At 39.7% G+C, this 17,968-nt stretch overlaps 1 protein-coding gene across 4 annotated transcripts in view; it reads right to left on the bottom strand.

The window, feature by feature from the left end:
• Grm1 (glutamate metabotropic receptor 1) overlaps positions 1-17,968 on the bottom strand; it is a 364,203-nt gene that overhangs the window by 12,283 nt on the left and 333,952 nt on the right. For 2 of the 4 annotated variants that reach the window (XM_016002929.3, XM_016002930.3), the window contains exon 9: positions 175-259. The exons of the other annotated variants lie outside the window; for them this stretch is intronic. In XM_016002929.3, coding sequence (XP_015858415.1) covers positions 199-259 — 61 coding nt within the window. In that variant the 3' untranslated portion in view covers positions 175-198. The remainder of the gene's footprint in view (positions 1-174; positions 260-17,968) is intronic. 4 annotated transcript variants of the gene reach the window in all.

Below are 17,968 nucleotides of genomic sequence, written 5' to 3'. Positions count from 1 at the left end.
CCTTTTAAGAACAATGGACAATCAGATAAGGCAGTCGTGCAAACCACGGCACGTCCACGAGTCCCTCATTCTTCATAGCATGCACCACATTTGGTTTCCATGTGAGAGAGTGGAAATACCCAGGAGAGAGAAAGCAAGAGGCAAAACACTACATGTCCATGCAGCTTCTCTTACACATTCACTGCAGTGTGGGGGTTTTCAAAGCTGCACATGTGCCGACGGACACTGGCTGCTGGGCGAGAATTCTGGCTGCCTCTTCCTGAAGAGTGAAAAGAAAAAGCAAGGGGTTAAACAACATGTGCCCAGCTGCAGTGATTGCACCACTTAGGAGGTGCCTGGTCCAGGGTTAGGCCAGGCCTGGCTCCTGAACCTTTCTCCACGGCTCTGTTGCTATGTCCTGCTTGCAACTGCAGTTATGGCTGTTTGTTGCTGCTGGGTCTCCTCTCTGAAAGTAACATTGATGGAGTCACTTTCCCCATCATGGAAACATCTCTTTTCAATGCTCTGTGGATCTCTACTAGACTAGCTTTTTCCATTCACTGTTGACAAGCTACTTTAGGAGGCAGTGGACTGCCATATAGGTTGTCTTTTTGCTGCTGTTTTTCTTCATGGAAGCTCCTGAATTTTTATCGGAAACCATGGCTTTCCTTTGTATTGTGCATTGTCTAGCATATTATTCTATCATGAAGGCATGGCTGCCACTTCATTTCTTGTGCTCACAAGATTGTTTATGTGTAATAATGGAAAGTCAAGAAGTCCACCTTGTTGAGATTGTGGAAGTCTGCTGCAAAGGGACACGCCATCTCATCCTCAGGTTGATAATTCCTTTTACAGCAAACAGGGTGAACTGTACACTGTGTCATTCTTGGCAAGAGAGAAGAATACTTTTTAGACAAGGCGAGGCTGATGGGGCAGCCACGGGGAGGTAGACTAAGGAGAAGCAGTTCCCCAAGAGTAACACCAAAGCAATGGTGGGAAAGCTATCTTGTCATGCCACACAAGAGGGCTATCTACCCTGGAAAAGACCTTCAGGCATAAGATGCTCAGGATGAACCGTCAGTGCGTGCTCTTGGTGATACGGAGGACAGTGGTAGAGTTCAAGAGAAATTTCGCATGTTAGGAAATTCTGTAATTATTCATTTCCCTGTAGGTTTCTCCAATGAACTCACACATGTTTTATATTAAGTCTGTATTTGGTCACCTACTCTAGTCTTTGGTGATAGCCTGCAGGGTTAGCCAGAGAGGGCCATGGCAGTTCCTCATCCCATCAAAACAGAAGAGTAGAGCCTTAGGAGGAGGAACAGGAAGAGGAGGGAGAATAGGAAGAAGGGAAAGTCAAGGAGGGGATGCCAGGAACAAACGATCATGGCTCTTCTCACAAAGTTTTTCAGCCTGATGTCTAACAGGTGCTGAGAAGTTGAGCTGTGAGTTTGAAACCTCCATGTAGAATTATCGTTTTTTACCCTTGAGAAGCAAGGAATCTGATCTGAGTTTATATGATGAGGAAAGATTTTTCTATGCATACTTGAATATGATAGAGAAAAACAAAACAAAACAAAACTGACCAATGAATAGATTGCTACCAAACTGTAAGCACTCATAAACCATTTGAAAGCATGAATTCTACAATTTGAAATTCTTTTTTGGAAGTGAGAAATAGAGACAAGTTGGTGAAAGTTCATGCCTACAGAGAGAACCCATTCATTAAAAAAAAAAAAATCAAACAGACCATGTTTGCTGTTTAACTTGTCAAACTAAACTAACAATGACATCCAACATGCCAACCTGAAATCACAAATACCATTTAAAATTAAACAGCAAAGAGGGGACAATGAAGAGAAAATCCTGCTTGAATATATAATCAAAAGTGGGAGAGAACACTTAACATGTAAAATATTGCTAAAACTTTCTTTCCTAAGAAAGAAGCTGGAGAGCATGTCCAAAGCACTGGTCTTTTGTTCTGCTGAAAACTGCCTGCATTCATTTGACTTTAAAATGAACTCTGCTTTGGAGAAGTGTCTACAGATTGGCCTGGTCAAATGGTGTCAGGCAGCAGGGTTCCTGGCTGGGCCAGCTTCAGAAGCCCAGGATCCAACAGAGCCCTATATTTGCTGTTCAGTATTCTGGGACCAGCCTCTTAAAATTCATGTCAATTTATCTTTAAATTTGTGTTCTGTAGTGGGGGAGGAGAAAATGGAACATGTCTTGGAGCATCAACTCAGTCTTCTTACTTTGCTTGCATGGATCTTTGGCTGTCTGCTCTCTTGTCCTTTAGGTCCCCAATCATTTCAGCCTCTCATCCCTACAGATGGCAAGGCATCACCATAGCCCTCCATGGCAGGGATCTTGGGCACAAGCCCCAGAAGGACCTACGTGTGTTACCATGTACCCTGTGGAGATAAGTGGAAGTCTCTCTCTCTGTCTCTTTCTCTGTCTCTCTCTCTGTCTCTCTCTCTGTCTCTGTCTCTCTCTCTCTCAACATTCAGGCAAACTACAGGGTAGGAGTGGACCTCTTACCCATCCTCAATCCAGGTGCTTCAGGTGTCTCTGAACTGGTGGAATGCTCTGGGATTCACATATCTAACATGGCTCAGGTAGGAAGCACATGAAATAAGGAGGCAAATCACTTTGAGTTCCCCATGGTACCTGCACAGGGATGGATTGGGGGTGGAACTTTGCATCTTCGAGGGTGCACATGTGTAATTCCCAGAATGGGTAGCTAGGGTCACGACTAGATGGGTGATTTGCCCCCCAGGAGTGTCTTTCTGTACAAGTAAACATGACATTAAATGGCAAACGTAAAACAGAGAGAAGATGCAGTGAGGGGTAATAGGTTTGCACGGTACCTTCGTCACTTCTCCAGCTTTTGAACTAAGGACTTCATGTTTTAGTTTTGCACTGGACCTTGCAAGTGATGTAGCAAGGGTTGCCTGCTAGGGATATACAACACATAACCAAGGTGAGGACTGTCCTGGAAGCCTGGAGTCCTGACATGCATACCACCTTTGCACAGGTGCACTGATCTGCATGCTGGGGCAGCACCTGCATTTCTGTGGTCCCCAGAGGCGCTGCGATAAAAAGCTCCAGAGTCTCTGTGGCTGACTCTCTCTTTTGGGGGCTACATTTGCATTTAGTGAACAGTTTGTGGTTGCTTTTGGTTTCCATCAGATTGACGGCTTTATGTAGTAGTAACTGTAAAAATTCCAAGGCCGCACTAGGCAACCGTTGACCAAAGCAGTTGAGAAGAGTGCAATCTCCTCCGTGATCTTGAGGTTTTTAGTCTCTGACTTTGCCTTTGCATTGAAACAAAATATAGAATACCCCTGCACGTGGGCTTTGAGCTTACAAAGGGAGTGTTTACTAAAGATTATTGGCCAAGGCTTGAAAACTCTGATGCTTAACTGGCCATTTTACCAGATACATAAATACTGAGAGAAGAAGCTTGGCTTTAGAGTATTTTTAGCAATTGTAAAGCTACATGCTCAATCAACTACAGACTCAGCAAGTCAGAGTAAAAGCTTGGAGGGAAAAAGGAGGCATATGGGGGGCTTGTCAAATATAAGTCCCAAATCTGTGCTGGAATCTCTTGGCGCAAATTGTGGATTTAAAGAAACCTCAGAATTTTAGTTAGAAAGATCTTTTCAATAATTTCTTTTGAAAGTGCAAGATATCCCTTCCCCCCTCCCCCATCTTCTTCCCTCACTATCTTCTGTCCATTTTATATAAAGTTGCTCCTTGTCACAGGCCAATGAACAGTTCATAACTTTCCCCGCTTGATTCCATTGTCCAAATAATATTCCTTTGTATAGTAGCCTACATCTCTTTGAGTGTACTTAGCTTCAAACAACTTTGTTTTATTGTGTTATTTTACCTACATTAAACAGTCCTCACATGCGTTTCTGATGGGATGTATCCTTTATGTGAACTTCAGAAATTGCAACAATTGTTTTACTAAGGGTAACAGTGGTGATGGGACAAGGAACTCAGGAGACTTTGTGTCTTCAATCAGGTCATTGTGACTCTCACTGTTCATTTCTCTGTCACTTCTTTTATCCATAAAGGATCGTTGAAGTACTGTGTGTGAAAAGTGGCTCCAGAAAGCAAAGTGCTATTCCAGTTTAAGCCATCACCATGGAAGACAAAGAAAGTCACCTACAGGAGAAGCCAACAGCCTCAACCTCACTGTGTATTAGATCACACTAGTTCACCTTCACGTCACAACTTCGGCCATCTCCCTTATTCAAGAATTTCAATAAACATAGCGGCAATTAAACTGAATTTCATTTTTATCCCCATCCAAAATTCTGTTTCTCTTTAGGCAGCACCAGTGACATTGAGTGGATATGCTAGGCAAAGCTGGAGTCAGGTGAATCGCCTTTATCTGGAGCTGCACGTTAGGGTTGGAGGTGAATCTACTTTTAGCAGAGACAGAATGTTCAGGGAAATTCCAGATGGTCAGTCTTAAGGATATATAAAGCTCACCATGGAAATAATGTGGCAGCTGTCCAAACTAATCATGAGGGATGACAGCAACTCTCGAGACCATGTAAGCAGACTGAGGTCTATTTTTTGATTGTCACCGCCATGGATACGTGAGATCATTTCTATCTCTGATTGATTTCCAGAAGCCAAGTACATTTTTTTCTATTATCTGATTTTAATATTTATTCCTCAGTATTCACTTATCAAAGTGGAGAGTGAAACTCTGCACTTAGACATAGGTCTTCTGTGAATCTTAATTTCTTCCACTTTTTTGTAACACACATGTTTAGCATAGTGTATTCCGTTTTTTAATAAACACAAATGCAGTCTCTCTGTTATAGTCATAAAATATTGCTCCATTAAAAGTTCTTAATCACTGAGGTTTGCAAGCTAATAAGAGACTATGAAAAAGATTTAATAAAAATTTATTTACTACCACAGATTCATCACATATTAAAACCCATTTACTTTGGAAAACACTAAGGATATGTTTCTATATGGTAATCTATATACTAATCCCATTATAAAGAAAATAATTTCACTTCACCATTTGAAACATTTTAATCTGTTTATAACATTTGTATACCTACGCATTAGAAAATAATACATGGAATGTATATTATAAAATTTTGTATGTATGGCCTCTCTCTACATTTTCATTCAGTGATTTCCCTTTTCACATGGTATTATATGCACCAACAACTAGTTCACTACTTAAACTAAACTGAATAAATACAGTCCACAAAAACATCCATTCTTCTATCAATATCTGTTTAGGTTGTTTCCCACATTCCACTCTTGGGAACAAACACTCCAGCAAATATCCTTGCACATGAATGGTGTGTTTTTTAACAGTAGGAACCCAGAGGTTGAGCTGGCGGGTTGTTCCTTCTATTACCAACACTCCCTATAAAGTGCCTATGCAGTTTATACTGGTTTGTGAGGATCCGTGTTGTTATTTTTGATTCTATTTACGTTTTCAACCTTTTAAACATTAACTTTATATTATGAAAAATTTTTCTCAAATAAAACTGGAGTCTGCTCAACATAAACCTAATATACCTCTAGCCAGTATCACAGACTGGTTAAAAACAGTCAATAATGATCAAAGGAAAGCTCAGTTATTTTATTATAAGATTACAAAGCAGTGATAGAATTCCACCATCTTTCCAGTGTTTGTCACCTTGATTTCTTCTCTAAAGACGTTTATGAACTATTTTCCTTCTTCCAATAATAGCTCAGACAAAAAGTGCAAGTCAGATTGATGCCTGACCATATTTCCCTAGCCCGTGGACTGAAGCTAAGAACCAAGGTAAAAGTTAATTTTTTTCCTTAAGAGGTTTCTGCCAGGTATTTTGATTACAGTCATTTAAAAAAAGTGACTAATATAGAACGATGGTACCAGAGAAGTGAGGTCATCGCTTTGACTAAGCCTATGTCGCTTCAGGCATTTGGAAATGATTTGTGGGAGAAAATTGAAAGCGTTTAGAGGTATGAGTTGGAGAAGCCCTAGAAAGCTGTAAGCCAAGCTTTATGGGTGAACTTGATAGAATTTCCAACAGTCAGCCTGTATTCACGCGGTCTCAGATGGAAACAAGGACTCAGTATGGAGAATTGCACTAGAAACTATTTGTACTGAGTTTTGTTGAACTATTTGCCTATGTTTGACCTATGATCTGAAAAAGTGTATGAAGCTGAATTCTAAAGGAATAGACTAATAAATTTTGTAAAAGGAAATTCAAGACAGCATTACCTGTAGGCTGTGGCTTGGTTATCACTGGCTACTTTTTTTTTTTTTTTAAAGATTTATTTATTAATTATGTATACAGAGGAGGGCGCCAGATCTCATTACAGATGGTTGTGAGCCACCATGTGGTTGCTGGGAATTGAACTCAGGACCTCTGGAAGAGCAGTCGGTGCTCTTAACCTCTGAGCCATCTCTCCAGCCCTCACTGGCTACTTTTTAACCAGGTTTATAATGATAGTTTGGAGCAAATTAAAGAGCAGAAATGTTTATAAAACTGATTATTATTCAGGGAAGGAGTTTTTAAAGTTTCATTCAAAGAGAATTCATTTGTAAAGGAAATTAGTGCCAATAAAAAGAATAAATAATGTTTATTCTTTTCACTGGAGCTATAGAAAAGGTCACTGAGGGCATTTCATAAATTGGTGAGAACTTGCCTACCAAAGACTCTAGTGGGCAAAATTCCAACCTCACTTGCCTTTCCTTTGAAAGGGACATGCTCTACTAAAAAAAAAAAAATGGTACTTAGAGGTAAATTTTCCTAGGTTCAGCCACCCAGACACTGAGAAGAAACTAAAACTCTGGTCGAAGGAGGGTCAGTTACTGTTTAGCTGGCAGCAGAACTTGGCCCTATCCACATGGTTATACAGGCATGCAGAATGTTAAGAATTGTGAAGTTATAGAATATTGTACCAATGACCCACAGAAAACCCTGCAATAGACACACTGTACACCAGGGTCAAATTCTCTACAGGCTCCCCAGGAAAAGGCTCTGTACGAAGTTGGGAAGGTAAAGCCTCAGTTAAAGTGGAGACCTAAAGTATTGGACATAGCAGGAATGTGCGCTGAGAACAGCTGCAGGCACCAAACGGAAGCAGACCAAAGAGAGAAACCATGTGGACCATTGGTGGGAAGGTTGTAAAGGTGGAACTGTCCAAGCCCTTGGACACATATTATGACATTTTCCTCAGATGCTAGACACGGAGATACAGGATGTAATGGCTTCCCTGATGAGTATACTCTTGCTCTGATCACATCCTTCTGTGCCCCCTTCCTCCTTCTTGAATTGGAATGTTTACTCTGTGCCATTGTATAGTGGAAGCAGATAACTTTCCTTTTGATTTTCCAGGGGTTCACCGATGAGAGATTGTTTTTAGTCTCAACAGAAATTCTGGAGGTAGACTTTTGAGCAATGTTGAAAGTATTAAGACTTCGGGGACTGTTAGAGATTGAAAATCAAACATGCAAAGCTAATTCTAAAGAAACCTGGAATAAGGAATCCAATCGATGAGAGAGAGGAGGGATTCTGCAGGTGGGGAACGCTGAAATCATGATGGGAAGACGTGCAGAGATGACCAGCCACATTAGTGGAAGCCCATGAACTGTAGACTAGTGGCTGGGGAGCTCCCACGGGACTGGATTGGGCCCTCTGGATATGGAAGATGGTTGTTTGGCTCGAACTGTTTGAGGAACACCCAGGCAGGGGGATCGAGATCTGTCCCTGGTGCATGGGCAGGCTTTTGGGAATCCAGTGCCTGTGGTGTGACACCTTGTGCAGCCTTGGTGCAGTGTGAAGGGGCTTGGACCTGCCTAGGCTCAGTGTGCTGGGCTCTGCTGACTCCGCAATGGGAGACCTTGATTTGGGGGATGTGGGGATGTGGGGTGGCTTGGGAGGGAGGGCTGGGGGGGTTGGGAGGAGGGAGGAGGGGGATCTGTGGGTGGTATGTAGAATAAGTAGAAAATTTATTAATAAAGAAAAATGAAAGAAAAAAATAAAGAAACCTGGAACTTGGGGGAGACTCCTGAAATTCTTGGCTAAAGCAATAACATTAGTATTATACTTTTGTTTCCACCAAGGTTTATTTCATTTTATTTTTCATTAAATAGAGGAACGCTTATCACAAAATTAAGGTTTGTGACATCACCCTCAAAACAAAAGCATCATGCCGCTATCGTAATGTCAAGAGTATAGTCACCATAACCTGCTAAAAAGTCATAGTTGCATTATAGCTTGCTGAGAATGATTAAAGGGAGAGGTTTAAGTGGTATAAAAACAAAAGACTTCAACTTTTAGCTAGATACAATACCTTGGAAAAACCAACTCTTAAGCTAAAAACAACCCAATAAAACATTTTTCAAAAGCCACTTGCAGACATTGGGACGGTGTCATGACAACCAGAATCCCAGGGATCAATAAGTCAGAGGAAGAGAACTTCAGTGGGAGAGCAGATAAGCTTCAAGCTGTTTTTACTCTCAGGATGTTTCATGATTCTGGATATAGAACAACAAATAGAGAATCCAAGTAGAAAAACAAAGCAGATGGGCGGGGGGGGGGGGGGTGACAAGAGCCTTTTAATCAGGATGTTGACATGTACATTTGAATTTAAGTCTCCCAAAGACCTTGAGGATCCAAGATCTTGCAAGGAGTGAAGAAAAGAAAGGTGGTGCTGAACGAGTTTTATAAAATTACAGTCTACATCCAATTCACTTCATTCCATCATCAAACGATACATAAAGAAAAGAAATGGGCCCCTAAGCAAGAACAGGCAATCCCTGACTCATACTCTTCTGGCTTTAGGACAGTGTGAACATGTTATACACTCAGTAGAAAGTTTACTTTGAAATTTGAATTAGGATTAGCCTTCATGAATGAGGCTAATGCCCTTATAAACAGAGTCCAGGGAATTATCTAGCTTCTTTTTCTGTTGTATATATGAACATATATACAAAGTCTTCATCTAAGGAGAGGGTCCTCAGTAAAACCCACCAAATAGCACCCTCACTTGAAATGTGAAGTCTCCAGAGCCATGAGAAATCAATGTGGTTTATAGTAGAAACTGAATGAAGGCACATCCTTAAAGCACACATAGAAATTAGTCAAAATGTACTGTAGCACTTAAGGTAGGAGTCAAATTCACAAAGCTCATAAATAAAACAGGGAATGCCCTGAAGACCTGGTGACTTTATAGTGATCATAAAATATACTTTATAGTGATCATAAAAATAATTAATTGTAAAAAGTAATCATTCTAGCCTCATCAAAATTAACAACTCTCATTCTTCAAAATATATGACCAATAAAATAAAGTATCAAGAGAAAGATACAGAAAAATGTATAATATATATTATCATGGGCTTGTTTTAATATCTAGACTTTTCAGTTCTTTTTATTAATTTATTTCATGGCCTTTGAAGTAAAATATTAATACATGCATAGATTTTAATTATGGTTGGTCTATTTTGCATACATATGGAACATACCCATATATTCAACATAAAAATTAATTATAGAAATGATGATTAGGGGGCTGAAGGGATAGTTCAACAAAAATACAAAGTTCTTTGATCTCCATGTATGTGCTACAGCACACACACACACACACACACACACACACACATGAGCATGAGTGCACACACACAGAATAAATAAATGTAAAAAATTAAACAATGATATTGTCAAATATAATTGCAGAACTAAAACTAAATGAGCATTAAAACTGAGAATTCTAGTTCATAATGACTGCACAGTCAGACAATGTAGCTATATTAAAACAGGAAGTGCATGAACAAACATTTTTAAAAAGCTTTTCTCAGTACTGAGTTGGCAGTAATGAGGGTAAGTATTGGAGAACACATGCATGAGTACCATGAGAAGACATGAATATATACTTTTGAGATCTACTGATTTGTTGGATTCCTGTTGTGCGAGGAAGGGACTATGTTTGTAGTACATGATAACACATGGACTGTCTGTGAATTTCTGGGCTGGATAGGCTAAGAACATAAATAACAAATAGGGCACAAGACACTAATTTTCAGTTGTTGGTTAAATATAATTTTCTCTCTTAAAGCAATATGATTTCATAAAACTACTGAATGTTCATAATAAATAGAGTGTTATAAGCAAAATATGTATATTACTGTCTCCACTAAAGAGATAAAACAACAACAAGCATCCTCAACTCTGTAAAAAGTAAATGTGCAGCAAGGCATGCTGCTGTGGCCACAGTGAGCATCACTCTTGAAGCACTCTGGAATCATCCTATTGCCTTTAGCCACCTGTATTTTGTTCTACTCTGTTCCTTATATCCTGATTTCTTGACAAGTACTTCTTTGCCTGACTAGAAGCTCCTTCTCCACTGGTTAACTTTCATAATGCCAGAAGTTGCTTTGTAGGCACAAAGGAGAGAAAAACCAGCAGTGGTCTTAACTAGCTTTTGACCTTACATGCTACAATATCAATTTGCCAAGCAAGAGGCAACAGTGGCACCACCGTTATATGGGTAGCCAACTGATTTATGACTGGAGCTGAGGCCCAGCACATGAGAAGGAGTTCATGTCAGGTATGTGGACCTTATCAAAGGCTTATGACTGGGAAAGTCATTGGCTTTAGGTATTCACCTTCTAGTTTTGTTCTGCTAATTAGTCATATCGATCTGCCTCTTATTGTTGGTTTTTTTTTTTCCTTTTAATAGCCATAGATGACTCCTGTTCTCACTCTTTATCAAATAAATTTACATTTCAGGAAATAGCCAATCATGCAGTGCCTCACGGCTGGTCAAGGTGCTCAGAACAAGTGACTGTTGACTGCTCATCTTTAAGTGGGACACCCATATCACTCACTCAAAGCTCCAAGAACAGTATGGAAGAGGGAATAAAAAGAATATAAGATTCAAGTGAATAGGAGAAGGACTGTCACACACCGTCTTAGGGGTATGACCTGGCCACGGTACTCATGAGCTCTCAGCAAGGGAAGTTGTCTGCATTTTCCTGTACAAGACTACTTCTTAGACGAGAAAGAAGATGGGGGAGAAGCAGACACCCAGAATGTCTGCTGGCGGAGGCGTACTGGTGGAGGAAATCATTGTCTTTAGTGATGTGACCACTGAGATGCATGGCAGACAGGCACTTTACCAACCTAGCTGTATCCTCAACCTCATTTTTCTGTTTTATTAGTCAATGATAATAATAAACTTATCTTAATTTTGGTTTGCAACGTAGGTGCATTGTATGTTAATAGACAGCGTTTTGGTGACCTGAACTTACTACAAAGCAAAGAAAAATAAGACTTTCTTCCCCCCTCTCTGTTCAGTCTGAGGCAAAGGGAACAGATTGAATAGCCTGGAGACCATATAATAAAAATTAACGACAGTGAGACCTGGTTTGACTTGTGCTTCTCTCTTCTCTTCACACCTTACAAACTCATCCTGTGCTCAGTGCTGTGAGGGTTCCCTTCCCTGGCATGCTAGTGTTTTTCTACATGGTAAGCGGAACTGTGCAGACAGAGGGAACTGGTTGAGTCTCTCTGAGTAGCTGGACATGTAGCAGCAAGATGCAGAGCCAGGAGCCTTAGGATGGTTCCTCGTAGCCTGACCATGAACATCTAAGAAACAGAAAATAAATCCACAGCAGATGTAGGAGGCAAAGATAGACCTCCAGTCTTTCTACACAGGAGTTCAGTACTCCAGGTGGCCCAGAAGCATTCTAAATCTCACAACCCAAGCTACCCAGTGTGACTCTTTCATATTCTTTATAATAAATCCCTCTCTCACTTTTGCTTGGATGGACTTAAGTTGGTGTCTATAACTTGCATCCACAGAATTCTAATTAATGAGCCTGCAGGTTCTGTCTACATGAGCCAAATCTTCTAATCCCATTGGTACTTTTTTTTCTTGAGTGCTCAGTCTGCAAACTGCCAATATTTTTGCTCAGAGACTACCTTTACAAACATAGTCTCATGGATTGTGTCCCTTGAGAACAGGTGACACTTCATACTGGATGCTAAGGTGAACAGATGGAGTGCAAATGACCTCATTTTTCTTTAGCTAGGGCCAAGCATGGACAAGTTGCCAAGCTGTCCCAAATAGGGTGTCCTTCCCCACACACATCTCATATTGAGTAGCATTTTGTTCCTCCATTTTCTGCAGGTCTACAGTTTTGCCATTCCATACAGCATACATAGAATAAGCTGGTCATGATAATGCATACTTACTGTTTCCAGAACAATCTTTCCTTGGAGGTATAATAAGAAGTTTTATGTTGGGATATAGACTTCCATACATCCACTCATATTTTTTATAATATTAATTTTACTGCATACAATGAATGATAGTGACTCTGCTAGACATTGCAGTATACTCTCTCTAGAAATATCCTCATTTAATTCTAATAACTCTGATATAAGTACAGGTATTGGTCCATTTTATTACAAATATGTAGATGTTAAGTAATCTCAAGACTAGTAACTTAAAAATAGCAAAATAACTCAAACATTTGCTACAGACTGTCTATGTCTTCCTAAAACATATACGACGAAGCCCTACCTTAATGTGATATTAAGAGGTAGTTAGCAGATAATGAGATTATGGAGGCAGAGCCTCACAAATGGAATCAGTGTCCTTATAAAAGTTCAGAAGAGGCCGGGCGATGGTGGCGCACGCCTTTAATCCCAGCACTCGGGAGGCAGAGCCAGGCGGATCTCTGTGAGTTCGAGGCCAGCCTGGGCTACCAAGTGAGTTCCAGGAAAGGCGCAAAGCTACACAGAGAAACCCTGTCTCGAAAAATCAAAAAAAAAAAAAAAAGTTCAGAAGAGACCTTGTTTCCCTTTCTGTCTGCCCTCTGTCCTTTGAGACTATGAGAAAACAGCTCTCATTGGAATGCAACAATTCTGGCATTTCTCAGCCTCCAAAAGTATGAGAACTAAATCCCCACTGTTGAAGCCACTTGTCTATGATGCTTTTTGCTATGGAAGCTCCAGTGAAGATAACATTTGACTCTGTAGTTATCCATCCACATAAAATACCACATTATACTACTTATTGTTTAATGGTGTTACATCCATAAAGTATAAATTCCTTTATGACATACTCTATAGCTTATTCATTTTATTAAATCCATAGACCAATAAATACATTATTGAAGTAGCAGAAATAGGAGTTTAATGAGTGATGAAAATAAATGGCTTTATCCAGGAAGCAATATTTCAGTCCCATTTCTTTCTCTTTTCAGAATGACTTTGACCTTTCCAAGCCTGTTCCTTATTTGCAAAGGGATGTTATAAATGTGCCTACCTTGGACCATTACAAATAATCTCATGAGCATGTTTCTAAATTAATTTTAGATCATATGTATTGTTGACAAATGAGCCCAAAATCTTACGTTGGGGAAGGTGAATATGACCCAACCATACAAGTTCATTTAGATTTGAAAGAATTATAAAAGGTGACCTGTATTCAAATTAGATTATCCTCTGCATATAGTCATAGCATAATCTGTTCATTGTCTCAGTTTAAAACTCAAAATAAAAAAAAAAGTAAATACTGGAAGTAGCTATTTTTGTGCCATGTGTACTCGGTATGTCCTTTGCAAGAAAGAAAAATGAATAAATAAAGCAATGATTTGTGATGACTCCAATTTGCTGCCCTTGGTAGGAAGAAGATTGCATTCATCTTCATCTTTCTGGGGTCACACATGTTCCTTGCTCTTGAACCAGCGGCCACTCTGGATGACCTCCCATTGTAGCATCCTCCTCCACATGTAGGGTACTTAGTGAAAGTGTTCCTGGATGTTATCCTCTTCTATCTTACCCTTTCCCCATGTCATAGCTTCTCTAGCATCTGCCTTAAGTGTTTTGACAATTGAACTTCAACTCCATATCTCTTGTTGAGACCCTTATTTTGATGGCCAAACTTAAATTTCTAAGTAGCCCCTGGGCACCTCCCCTTGGGTGCCTTTACAGCATCTTCAATCAGTAACTCAGAAGTCCAACTTATCAATGTCTCTCTATCTCACTGCAGGCCATGAGTTTCCTCATAACTGTGTGTTTCGTATTACCCAGGGCCAAATTGAGACAGCCACATTCTACTTTTATTTCCTTAGTTCATCTCCCTTAACCATTTTTCTGGTTCAAATGAATGAAACTCATAAAGAAAATGAAATACCTTTGATTCAAATTTCATTTCAGTGGTATAATTAAAGACTTTTACCTTTAAGACTTAAAAAATTGACATTGAAACTCTGTTACCTAATATTTCTATAGTTAACCTTGTTCCATAAAGCTTATAAGTGGTCCTGACATTCCACAGAAACCTTTACTGCACTTTGTGGTCAATAGAAAAGGTATCTAATATTGCATTAAAAATTGGACTCTAGCTGTAGTTTGTCTTCTTTCTCTAAGTTTCTTCTTTCTCTCCACCCTCACACCATTCCATGTGCTTCATATTTATCAGATTCCATGCTATGGCCCAGCAGTAAATGAACACTGTGTACTCTCCACTTATGCTATTTTCTACATGTGAAATAATCTCACTGTAGAGTGATTTGTTCTGCTGAAGAAATTCATGAAAGTGAAGTCCAAGTCACAATGCTGTTTAAAAGACTTTCTTTCCAAACTTTCAGATATTACAGCATAGGAAGACAGTCTTTCATGCCTGGTCTCTTAAAATATCACGCAGATCCTTTCTCATGACACATGACACCCCATATTGACTTATATTTGTGTCTCCTTTATTATTCTGCAAGAGTGCCTTGCCCTTATATGTTGACTCTGAATAGTCTCTAACATAATATCAAATACTTAAATGTTTCTAAGTTAACAGTCGAAACAATAATTGATTACATAAATGATAGAATCAATAGTATAAACTGCTGAGTAAATATTCTTATCAAGTAATAAAATTCTATGACAAACACTTCAATAAAACTATCTGTATATTATAAAATAAAATTAAAAATTACAATAATGTTAAATACTATATATTGTATGATTTAGGGGAAGATATGTAGTGGGTAAGAGGTCCTTGTGCACACAAATAAGTACTGGAGAAGCCAGAAAAGTTAAACACACAGGCTTGTCTCTTCAATGGAAGGAGATGTTTGTCTGTCTTTCTCCTGGAATGTTGGGAAAGGATGCAGTTTACAGCCTGGTGATCATTTGGTATTCGTAAGGCTAAGCTTCACCCCTATCGTCCAGAATATTATTTTTGTTTATCCCAGACTTTCCCCCAATAAATCTTCAGTATTTCTTCTAGGCCATAAAACCTATCCTTATGAGTGACATCACTTGTACTTTACAGCAGCCTAAGTAAATTCTATGTTGTCTTAGTGCCAGACCAATCCTGACTCCCATGGGCAATATGTTCACCTCAGTCATTCTCCTTAGATCCTAAATCTTGAACACTGCTTCGGAGTCAACAGTACCCACTGTTATAAAAGAAGCCAGATCACTTTATAAAGAATTTCAATTTAAACATGTCTTAAGCTTTGTTATACTCAGGGGACTGAGTTAATTGCCATCAGAAAACTTTTTTCCAAAATTGTGCTATGGTTACATATGGCTAAAATAAATGACCTGGGGTCAAGACTCCAGAAGTCTGTCCTAGCACTGCCTAACTAAGTCAGGCTGAACCTGGTTTCATTCTTACCTCACCAGGATCATTTTCCTGTTAGCCTGATGCTTGTAGGGGCTCTCACAAAAATAATCTCAGAATACCAAAACCCTTTCTCATAAGCCACAATAGGACATGTGTTCTTCTTAGAGCAGAGGTGCTTCTACCATTTCATTCTGATGTCTGTGGACTCACTGTTAGCTTTCTTTCCACAGTCAAAGAAACCAAACACTGACCCAGGAGATAATGACTAAAGGAAGGCTTAATGACCTATTCCCGAAGACAAGTAAGATCCTAGTAGGGAGCTATTTAATTTTCGTTTCTGTTGCTGTGATAAAATAACCCTGACAAAAGCAGCTCAGAGGTGAAAGGGTTAATTTCAGCTCTCAGTTCCAGGTTACAGCTCATCATAGCATGGAGGCCAGGGATGCAGGAGCTGTAGAGAGTCAGTCACATCATATCCCTAATTTGGAGCAGAATGTCATGAATGCATGTACGCTTTTACTCCTCATCCAGGGCCTAGTCCATGAAATGGTATTGTCCATACTCAGAGTGGGTTACCCCACCTCAATTAACTCAGTCAAGGAAATCTTTCACAGCCCAACCCAATTAAGACAACACCTCACTGAGGCTCTCTTCCAGGGAGATTTTATGTTATGTCAAGTTGTCAATCAAAACTAATCATTACAAGAGTGGGTAGAGGGGTAGCCTCGTAGTACTAGTCCATGCAGTGCTTCAGTTGACTCTTGAATTCAGAAAAAAAAAAAAAACATGCAAATGCTTAGGAAACATTGCAGCAACATTGTAATCAGCTCATATAAGAAAGTTTGCATTAATACTACTCACATATCAACTCCATACTTTCTTGTGGTTATAGTTCATTTTTATGCCCAGTTATGAAGGCAGAAGCTCAGAGGAGTGTTACATAACATTCCAGCTCCATGAACTACCAAACTGACCTTCGTTTTATCTTAAGTTAGTGAGCTAGCTAGTTTTATATTAACTTGACACAAAGTATAGTCACCAGAGAGGAAGGAGCCTCCACTGAGAAAATGCCTTTTAAAAAAAACAGGCTGTAGGCAAGCCTTTAGGGCATTTTCTTAATTAGGGATTGATGGGAGAGGGCCCATGCCAGTGTTGGTGTGGCCACCCCTGGGCTGGTGATCCTGGGTTCTGTAAGAGAGCAGGCTGAGCAAGCCATAGGAAGCAAGCCAGTAAGCAGCACCCTCCGTGGCCGGCCGGGTTCCTGACCTGCTTGAATTCCTGCCCTGACTTACGCCAATGGTGATTGGCAGTGAGTAAGCCAAATAAATCTTCTCCTCCCTAAGTGACTTTGGTCAGTATTTTACCACAATAGGAACCCTACCTAGGACAGTTTGCTCACTTCAGTTTATTTAGAAAATAACTCGAAATGCTAGTTTGACAGTGCTATTAGTGTGATTGTATTTACATAAGCGTGCCATTTACCTAGTAGTTTTACTCTTTTAGTTACGTCAAATCATTTTTGCTTTAAGAGGAAGTCATACCTAATTTGTGTTTAAACAATGACTTCCTTATGAAGTACACTGCCAAAAAGGAGAAAATTTCTGAAGTCTTTGTATTAGCTCAGTGCTGCATATTTTCTGATTAAATAAGTCTGTAGGACACAGCTAAGGAAAGTAGAACTATAAAAGGTAAAGACACTTTGGTTGGCCTTTTAAAGTTAGGCTATACCTAAAAGCTTGTAACAAAAATAAAAATAAAAAAGACGTGTGACTGAAGAGCTAAACCCAAATCCCAAATGTATTGGTTAAGTCCCTCTCAAGTTTTCTCCCAGAAAATGCATAACAGGCATTCAAAATGTCAGTTCTAGCAGACATTTTCCTATGGCTAACATTAAAAGTATTTAAATGAACTTGGCAAATTCAGCCATGTGCCACGATCTCCCCTGTGTATTTGCAGGAACAGGCTGCTAACAGAATGTCTCTGGACTTGTGACCCCCCAAACAACCATAGACCAGGTGGAAGCTGTTCATTATGGTGTCTGAACAGACTGCTGAACACCCTCAGCGCACCATAAATGTGGGAACTGTGCGTCCAGAATGGCAATAAACTCACTGGGTGACACATGAGTTAGAGTTTTCAACCCCTGGCTTGCTTTAGAGGCAAAACTCTGCCCGTTTTTAATCTTGCTGCAGAATATATTAGATTGTTTATGGTTTTGTAACTTTGGAGACAAACCAAGGAAAAATGGCAATAAAAAAAGGCAAAACCATAGGCACTGAGGTTATTGCTATGTTTTAAAATGACAGTCTTGTGGGGAGTTGCAACAGAAGCAAGAGGAGACTAAGTGAGAAAACAGAATAATCAAATTGTT

The sequence above is a fragment of the Peromyscus maniculatus genome, chromosome 16 (genome assembly GCF_049852395.1).
Source record: "Peromyscus maniculatus bairdii isolate BWxNUB_F1_BW_parent chromosome 16, HU_Pman_BW_mat_3.1, whole genome shotgun sequence".
NCBI lineage: Eukaryota > Metazoa > Chordata > Mammalia > Rodentia > Cricetidae > Peromyscus > Peromyscus maniculatus.
Note: the sequence above shows the minus strand (reverse complement) of the source record. Positions and strands in the feature narration are given on the sequence as shown.